Here is an 8,690-nt window from a genome sequence, read left to right as displayed (position 1 = left end):
CTAGATAAGTGAGAAAACGAAGTCTTCATAGATCATCACAAAGTCTCCAATTCCGCTAAACCCCTCCGCGGCCCCACCTAGAACTTTAAAATCCTTCTGCGCTCTGGGAATTCGGCCATCTAGTTCTGTATGTGTGTTCTCTCCCAGTGGGAAAACTGTAACAGTATTGTGGAGCTACTTAAAACATCGATGGAAAAACACGAAATCTAGGCCAAGATAAATAAAATGGCTTAGTTCCTGCAACTTGCACGGGACAGACTGAGAGAGCATAGGCGCGAGCTACGCGCTCAGAGCCCGGGAGGCCTAGGCCGGGGATGCACGGTGCACTGAGCGCCCTCGGCCAGCAGGAAGGTGCTGGTGCGCGTGCACCAGCGACCGGGGCCCAGGCCCGGGACCCGGCCGTGCCCTGCCGCCCCGGCCGCGCTCGGGGTTGATTCGTACCACCTTGCAAGGAAGTGAACGCTTCGCACGGGAAGGGGAGGCGCCTGCGCCGGCCGCCGGGCGCCCTGCCGCTCGAGGACGCTTAGGCTACGGCGGCGGCGATCGCCAGGGCGCTGGCCCTCTAGCTTGGCGCCCCCCGCCCCCGGTGGAGGAATCAAATCCTGTCGCAGAGCGTGGGGAGGGTGGGGATATTCGAGGCCTCTCCCGCGCCCGGAGGAAAGGGGAGGGCGGAGGAGATCCTAGGCCAGAGTGAGCCGAGCGGATTCAAACCAAAACAAAAAGATTAAAGGAGCAGCGGCGGCGGCGGCGGCGGGGCCGGGCAGAGATCCTGGGGTGGCGCGCCCGGGTTCCGCGGGGGCTGCGGCGTGCGGCGGGGCCGGAGGGCGGGGGCGGGAGCCAGGCGGTGAGGGGAGGGCGGGAGCCTAGGGGAGGGCGCGGGCCGGAGGAGGGGCGGGCCCGCCCGCGCGGAGCTGAGCCGAGCCAAGCGGCCGGGACTGGGCGCGACCCGGGCCAGCGGAGGCGCAGGAGCGGGCGGAGCCGATCGCGGGCTATGCTGAGGCTGACGGCAGCCGGGGCCCGAGCCATCGTGGACATGTCGTACGCCCGTCACTTCCTGGACTTCCAGGGCTCCGCCATCCCCCGAGCCATGCAGAAGCTGGTGGTGACCCGGCTGAGCCCTAACTTCCGCGAGGCCGTCACCCTGCGCCGGGACTGCCCAGTGCCGCTCCCCGGGGACGGAGACCTCCTCGTCCGGAACCGGTGAGCCCGGCGCGTGACCCTGTCCCGGTCCCCGGCCCGCGCAGCTGGGCTCCCGGCTGTCCCGGGTCGCCCGCTTGCCCACACTGCGGCGCGCGCTTGGGCGCACAGCCTGACTTTGCGAGATCCCGGGAAGTTGAACCCGCCGCCATCTGGCGAAGGCGAATGTAATGTGACTTGCTGGTGTGAATACCCGATGCCACCAAACGTCCTCTTATCTGGGGGTTATTTTAATTTGGGATTCCTCCCTCCCCCAGCCGTCCCTCCTCCCCCTCCCGCTCCCTAAATAAAAACGACGGGACCCAGAAAGGGAGGCTCCCCACCCGGCCCACCCGCGCGCACCCACGGTTCCTGCGTTGCCATAATTTTTAGTGGAGCAGCAGCAGCCTGGACACACACTGCGACGTTTAGGTAAAGGTGCTATGAAGGAAAGGGGCCCTTGTTCGGTTTGCTTTTTCCTGTCCCCTCCATCTCATATCGGCGGAGCCTGTCCTTGGGTGTGTTGGTGTGCACCTAGTCTGCGTGTTGTCGATACTGTGTTTTGTCCCCTGGGTGCATAGCGGGGGCGTGCACCAGCAAGCTGGGCCAAACGTTGGGCGGGGGCATGGCTGCATTTGCCTGAATGCAGCGCAGACATTCCGGTGGCTCAATAGTTGTTGCCTGACCTGACCGGTCTACCTGATGCTTCCCACCTTAAGGATCTTCCAAGCCACTAATCATTAGTAAGGGGTGAAGGAGAAGTGTGAGACCTCACTGTGTTCAGTCCAGGCGATACCACCGAGATCTGTTGGGTGCGTCCTCGCACTGCTGGGCTGTCAGGAGGTGTCCTAGGTACCCTTTCACCTGCTGGGCTTCATTCTAAGGTCCCAGCGTGGTGTGTTGGAAGCTGGGTAGAATTACGGAGGGGAGAAGTTCTGATTGGATTCAAGCTGTAAACTCTGGACCAGAAAATGTTTTTGTCCCCTGGAAGGTCTAAATGACGAAACTTACCCTCCCAACTTGCTGGGTGCAAGGATTCATTAGTTCAAACCAGTCCACTTTAAAGAGTGCTGTCAACTGTCCAAACAAGACTGCAGGACTGGAGAAGCTGACTGTGAAACCTTTGGAACCCTAGTGGAACCTTCGCGGTTGAGTGTGGGTGGGATTGAGTAGAGTCCGTGGGTGCAGAGTGCCTCAAAGGGTGGATGTCCTTCCCATGCTTGCTGTGGCCGCTCAAGGCACAGAGGAGTGCTTCATTGTGTGATGAAATGCTGAGTCTGTGGAGGGTAAATATTTGAGCGCGGCCAACCTAAAAAAGGGCTCTAGCTTGTGTTCACATAGGACATCCAGAGCACACCAGTGGTTTGTTATAAGGTGAGGTGAGAATAGACTGGAAACCTTTCCAAGTAAACTTCACGGGAGAGTTAAGAAAAAAAGTTCCACGCCAGGCTTTCATTTTCTTTTACTGTTGTGATTTATATAGTGTTGACTGTAAACACTAATAAACACACACAACTGCTTACATAAAATCCCTCGTTGAAACAGGTGTGAAATGGGGAGGGGGTGCCACAAGGGGACAGGCTAAGGGAGGGTGTGCAGTGGGAGAAGTACAGCAACATCGAGGTGGGACTCCAGTGCGAGCCTTGGAGGCTACTCTGTTTTACTGGGGTGGGGGCCTCTCTCACCCTGGAGTTTAGTTAACTCTTGGAGATCTCCCGCATTCCTCTCCCACCAAGCTTATTCGATCTAGCTGGCCTTCTTTCCCCTTCTCTAAATGTCTCGCCGCCACAGCGCTCCCTTATGCCCAAGGTCATCTTGGTTCCTCTGGAATTGGGTGTTCCTTCGGATCGTAGAATAGTAGCCTTCCATTTTGGAAAATTCAGCTGTTCGTGTTGTTCTATTTTGATTCCATGTCTGCCAAGAATCTCTTTGATACAAGTGCTTTATATGAACAACTTGACTTCTAACTTCTACCCTGAGTCCACGACCCGGGGGAGGGGGAAATGAAGCCAGTTTCTGAGTTGGAAGCAGGCAGAATCTTTGCCTCTCTCCTGTTCTGTAACAAAGTCTACCTCTCAAGTGAAGGCAGATCTTTTATATTTATGGACAGTGTCAAAGTTCTTCCCGGTTTCATTTTATTTTAAGGAGCAGAATTTAATAATTAACCGCAAGTTGGTTCGTTTGGATCCAGGGCCAGCAGCCTCCTAACTAGTGCTAATTGCATTACATTTTTATTCAGAGGCTCCTCATTTTTAGCATAACAAAAATCTCCCCTGAATGAGTGGGCTAAGACCAAATTTATTTCTTTGCAAGGGTGTTGGGAGGTTTTAATTGTGCTCAGTCTTCTGACTTTTTCTTCCAGTGAACTATTTCCACACCTCAATCCAGTTAGCAAAATACATTCTTTCATTCACAAGGGCAGTGCATGCAAGCTAGGCATGGATTTCGGACTGTGAAGTTTACAACCAAGGAAAAGTGTGTTGAGGGGGTGCACAGAACCCCTTGTGAATTGATGCTCCATCTTCAGCATCACCTTTACCGCCTCACGCACAACTTCAGTTCCCCCCCCCCACTGCTCAGCCCTCTGAAAAGGAAAAAAAAAGACCTATATTCCTGGTCAAGTGCATTTTTTGTGCGATTTTTGTCCTTTTTTTTTGTGAGAATGACAGATTTTCTCGTTTCCAAATATTTCTAACGATTTTCTGCTCAAGTGTAGGATAATGCAAAGCCTTTTTGGAAAGAGCAGTGAGTAGGGGGTGGGGGAAGGCGTTGTGATAGATGGTTTGTTGCTCACGGGAGGGTAAAGTATTTGTGTTCTCTAAGCCCAGATTCTCCATACCTCCCCTCCTTAACTTTTCCTTCTTTTTCTTTTCCTTCTTTTCTTTCTTCTGTTTTTGTTTGTTTTTCAAGGAAAGTCTGGTTTGGACGACTTTGTCTCCCAGTTTTCAAGGCTCTTCCTGTGGACTAAGTTTTCCTGTTTGGTGTTTGTTCACAGGAAAGCCCACCCCACCCCCACCCCACCCGCATCACTTCTACAGTAACCGTACTAGGCACTCACCGCTTTCTAATATAATAGCCAGTGGCTTGAGAAGGGGATATATTTGGGAACCGCCTGCTGTGGTCCCATTAAATTTTCCTGGGGTGCCTGGACTTCGGTTTTCACAGTGTATCCTCTCGGGTTGCCGGGGTCCTGCAGTCATTACTGGCAATCAAAGGGAGTGGTACAGGGAGGGTCTCCAGGTGCGCCAGCGCGTCTTTCCTGAGTTTTGTTTTTGTTTTTCTGTGATTCTGGCTCGCCTTACTTTTTTTTTCCTTCCTTGGCCCAGCCCCTCTTTCCCTTTGAGCCCGCTGCCCTTGACCTTGTATCTTGAGGAGAGGAAGGCTCATACAACTTCAAATAAAGTCCAGGTAAGGACTAAGGTGCTTCCGAGGCAGTGGCGGGTCTCCACCACCGCGGCAGGGACTCGGTGATTAGAATGAAGTACTAGGTAAAGATAGGGATCCCGGCACCATGGGCCAGGATACGCTGGAGAGAACACGGGACCAGAAGACAGACCGTGGACAATAGTTGGAACTGCTACTGGCCCGTTGAGGATTGGTTAGAAGAGAGGCAAGGTTGAGGTGCAACGCGCGGATTATGGTCATGAGCTGGCTAGTTTTGCTCTGAGTGGCTTTCCTGGGACTTGAGCAAGCCCAAGAGGTCCAGAAACCTGGGACGTGGGGTCCTTGATGTCTCTTCTAGTGGTGGCAATGGAAAGAAAGGTCTTGTTTCCAGCAGAAATCCGCCCTGAAGCGCCCCAGTGTGGAGCAGGACTTTCTGGGTTGGGCGCCTCAGGGCGGATGCCAGCGGGAAGAGGCTCGAGCCTGGGGTCAGCGCCACCTCTCTAGTGCTTGCTGAAGCTGATCGCCACAGTGATCGCTGTGGTGTTTCCAGCATAAGTCCCTGCTGGCCATTAGCAGCCGGTCCAGCTACAGCCGATCCAAACTTGGCCTCAGCTGCCCCGCTCCCTCCGCCAGTGTGCCCTGCTAGGTCTCCACCTCTTCCAGGGGGGTGGGGAGAGAAATTGCCCCTAGGCAAGAGGGATTTGCATCTCTTTCCTGAGGATCCTTCCCACCCCACCCACTGGGCCACAGCACTGCCAGCAGCTTCTCCCAGGGCCATAATCAGGACTCCCTGAGGGGAATCAGCCCTTGTGGACTTTGAGATGCCAAAGGAGGACAGCCTGGAGGAGAACGGGAAGAGTTTATCACGATTAGAGGGTATCCTGGCAGTTGATCCCTGCTCCCATGCCTTAAGATCGCTTTCACCCTTGGCAGCCTTCTCTCCTGGAGTTGGCTTTTCCAATGGAGGAGGGGCAGTGAGATGTCCTGCTGCCTAGCTCTAGTGGGCTGACTGGGAAGTCTAGCATCAAGATCTGGGGAGCTAGCCCTATTTAGAAGAAAGAGCAGGGCTGGAGAACTGTGTAAATTTAAAGAGAAAACGATAGAACGCAGACTTCCAACCCGTTTTCCAAAGGGGGAAAAAAAAGAAGAAAAAGAATTCTTCTGATATTGAAAAAAATGAACAAAACTGATTTTCCCCTCTGTTCACTATTGGGCTTTATCTGTGAGTACAGAAAGCAGAATTTACAGTTATTGGGGCCATGGTAAGCTGACTGCAGAGAGTACCTTGGTGGAAGAAACTGTTTCCAACTTTCTTATTTCCACAGTCTAGAAAGATCTTTCTTTAAAGGGAGAATATTGTGAGGAACTGTTTGGAAGTCCAGGGCATTGTGTAGAGAATAGTGAGAGTGTGCCCCTACACAGGACAGTTTGGGTTCATAAATTAAAAGAGAATTCTTTTCATTTTTCTCCTGCCATTTTTTTTTCGCTTTCTTACGGGAGAAAATGGCAATTTGGGGGTCCTCGTGTGTTCCAGTTCCTCGCTTGAGTTCTCAGAAGATGGGGGCCGCTGCCCCCATGGGCATGTTTTTGCTGTGAGGTATAGTGCGGCACCGAGAAAAGCTGGTAAAATGCTGGCCTCACGGTTAAACGTGAGCCTGGATACAAAAACGAAACCAGTCATCTGCTATTAATCAGGCTGCGTCTCTGCTTCTTGTTGAGGAAAATACAGAGAGGGCTTGCTTCCCTTTTCATCTGAAAAGGCTATAAAATGCCGATTGCTGCATAAAAATCATTCTCCCCAGTTTCTGTTCAATTAATCAAAATGTATATGTTCATGCTGGGCATGGTTACATCAGAGAGAAAATTTGCTTCGGCATTTCAAACCACCAGGGCAGTAACATGTCACAGGAATGACCTTGCATGTTCATCAATCTTTAATAATACCATTGTCATTATTATTATTACCTAAAGTGTTAAATTGTTGCCAGAATCAATATGAGTGGGCTTCTTTGCGTATATTTTATCCTACTGTTGTTTTTTAACATCTCTGTTAAGAGACCAATTAATTTCCAGCTCAGAGCTCTAGTGAACTTTGTGTATGGTGAGGACTTCCTGGATTTTTTTTCTTCCTTTCTTTCTTTTTTTCTTTCTTTCTTGTTTTGCCTTTTGAGTGAGGACAGAAGTAAGCTACACATGAAATACAGATACATCCCTTGCTGATTAAAATAATATGAAATTATTTTTCATAAAACTATTAAAGAATAAAATCAACCCAAACTCAAGTTAATACATGTCCAAATTCTTTTTTTTCCAGCTAAGCAGCAGGAATTATTATTCTCCTGAATTCTGTCAAGTCCCATAGTTTAGGAACCCTTTCACACTCCCTGGGGTTGGAAAGGTCCTTTCCCCCTAAGCAGACTATGAAGGTCTTTAACAAAGAAAGAATCTTGATACATTTGTTTGTTTTCTCCTAGATTCGTTGGTATTAACGCATCCGACATCAACTATTCTGCTGGCCGCTATGACCCCTCCGTGAAGCCCCCCTTTGACATAGGTTTTGAAGGGATTGGTGAGGTGGTAGCCTTAGGCCTCTCTGCTAGTGCTAAGTACTCAGTAGGCCAGGCTGTGGCTTATATGGCTCCTGGTTCTTTTGCTGAGTATACAGTGGTACCAGCCAGCATTGCCACTCCGGTGCCTTCAGTAAAACCCGAGTATCTCACTCTGCTGGTTAGTGGCACCACTGCATACATTAGCCTGAGAGAACTTGGAGAGCTGTCAGAAGGGAAGAAGGTTTTGGTTACAGCAGCCGCCGGGGGGACAGGCCAGTTTGCTGTACAACTTTCAAAGATAGCCAAGTGTCATGTCATTGGAACCTGCTCCTCGGATGAAAAGTTAGCTTTTCTGAAATCCATTGGGTGTGATCGCCCCATCAACTACAAAGCAGAGCCGGTGGCGACAGTTCTGAAGCGGGAATACCCTGAAGGTGTCGATGTAGTCTACGAGTCTGTTGGGGGAGCCATGTTTGACCTGGCAGTGGATGCCTTAGCCACCAAAGGGCGTTTGCTGGTGATTGGGTTTATCTCTGGCTACCAAAGCCCTACGGGGCTTTCACCAGTGAAGGCAGGAGCTCTACCTGTGAAGCTCCTGAGGAAGTCTGCCAGACTTCAGGGGTTCTTTCTGAACCACTATTTATCCAAGTACCAGGCCGCCATGGAACACTTGCTGGAGCTGCACAGTCGTGGGGAACTGGTCTGTGAGGTGGACCTGGGAGACCTAGCTCCAGAGGGAAGGTTCATCGGCCTGGACTCCATATTCCGGGCTGTTGACTATATGTACACGGGGAAAAATGTTGGAAAACTTGTGGTTGAAATACCTCACAGTGTCAGCAGTAAGCTATGACAACGGAACAATGACGGAAACCAAAGGAGAAAGAAAAAGAGTTCTCCATGCCTTAGAATGAACACAATAGTTCCTAAAACAAAAATGTAGTGTTAATGAATTCAACTTCCCTCTCCCTTTCCTTGGGGGTAAAAATAATACGCTTCAATAAAAGTTCTCTCTATAGCTAAGAGGTAAAACATTTACATTCGATTCTTTAGTCGTGGACGGTCTCAGTCCAGGTTTTATTGTTCCAGGGAAGTAAATTAATTCCTGATGCGAGACCTGATCGAGTCAGTATGTCCCCAGCTTGATGAGATTTTTAAGTCGGTCTTCAAACCGCTCACCAAGTCTTCTTTGCTGGAAGAGGCTGCTCTTGTGTTAATAAGTACTTCCCAGGTGACCAGGTAGTGCCGGGGTCAGGTATGCTCACAGTCCATATGCTTAGCAAGGAGCCCCAAGGATCTCAGTAGGCATTTGGGGGAGAACTGTCCACATTTGATCCTGTTTAGTTATTGGGAGGAGAATGATGGATCGACTCGTTAGTGGCTCGAATTCATAGCCTTTTAAGATTGTGAAGAAAATGTTCCTGTTCCAGAAAGAGTGGGTTTGGGAAAGCAAACTATGGTTTAGGGGACTTCGGGAGAACTGATGTGTGCAAAGGAAGGAAGCTTCTATGCCACCTCCCCAGGAAAGCTCTCGTCCTGTAATCGCAGGGACCACAGAAGGGGGCTCACTCTAGCATGTTCAAG

The 8,690-nt window shown here is 50.8% G+C and overlaps 1 protein-coding gene across 3 annotated transcripts; it reads left to right on the top strand.

Moving 5' to 3' along the window:
* Nucleotides 1-496: 496 nt before the first annotated feature.
* Zadh2 (zinc binding alcohol dehydrogenase domain containing 2) lies at nucleotides 497-8,125 on the top strand. Of its 3 annotated transcripts, XM_041640841.1 has the most exons (3): nucleotides 1,071-1,200; nucleotides 4,503-4,584; nucleotides 7,035-8,125. In XM_041640841.1, the coding sequence occupies exon 3, from the start codon at nucleotides 7,195-7,197 to the stop codon at nucleotides 7,957-7,959; it is 765 nt and encodes a 254-aa protein (XP_041496775.1). In that variant the 5' UTR covers nucleotides 1,071-1,200; nucleotides 4,503-4,584; nucleotides 7,035-7,194; the 3' UTR covers nucleotides 7,960-8,125. The 3 variants fall into 3 exon arrangements, with proteins under 3 accessions (XP_041496774.1, XP_041496775.1, XP_041496776.1); XM_041640840.1 differs by lacking the exon at nucleotides 4,503-4,584 and having other exon boundaries at nucleotides 497-1,200; XM_041640842.1 differs by lacking the exons at nucleotides 1,071-1,200; nucleotides 4,503-4,584 and adding an exon at nucleotides 1,499-1,608.
* The last annotated feature ends 565 nt before the right edge of the window (nucleotides 8,126-8,690 follow it).

The sequence above is a fragment of the Microtus oregoni genome, unplaced genomic scaffold (assembly GCF_018167655.1).
Source record: "Microtus oregoni isolate MIOR12 unplaced genomic scaffold, Mior012 000065F_ref0000479, whole genome shotgun sequence".
NCBI lineage: Eukaryota > Metazoa > Chordata > Mammalia > Rodentia > Cricetidae > Microtus > Microtus oregoni.
This window is presented reverse-complemented; position numbering and strand designations above follow the sequence as displayed.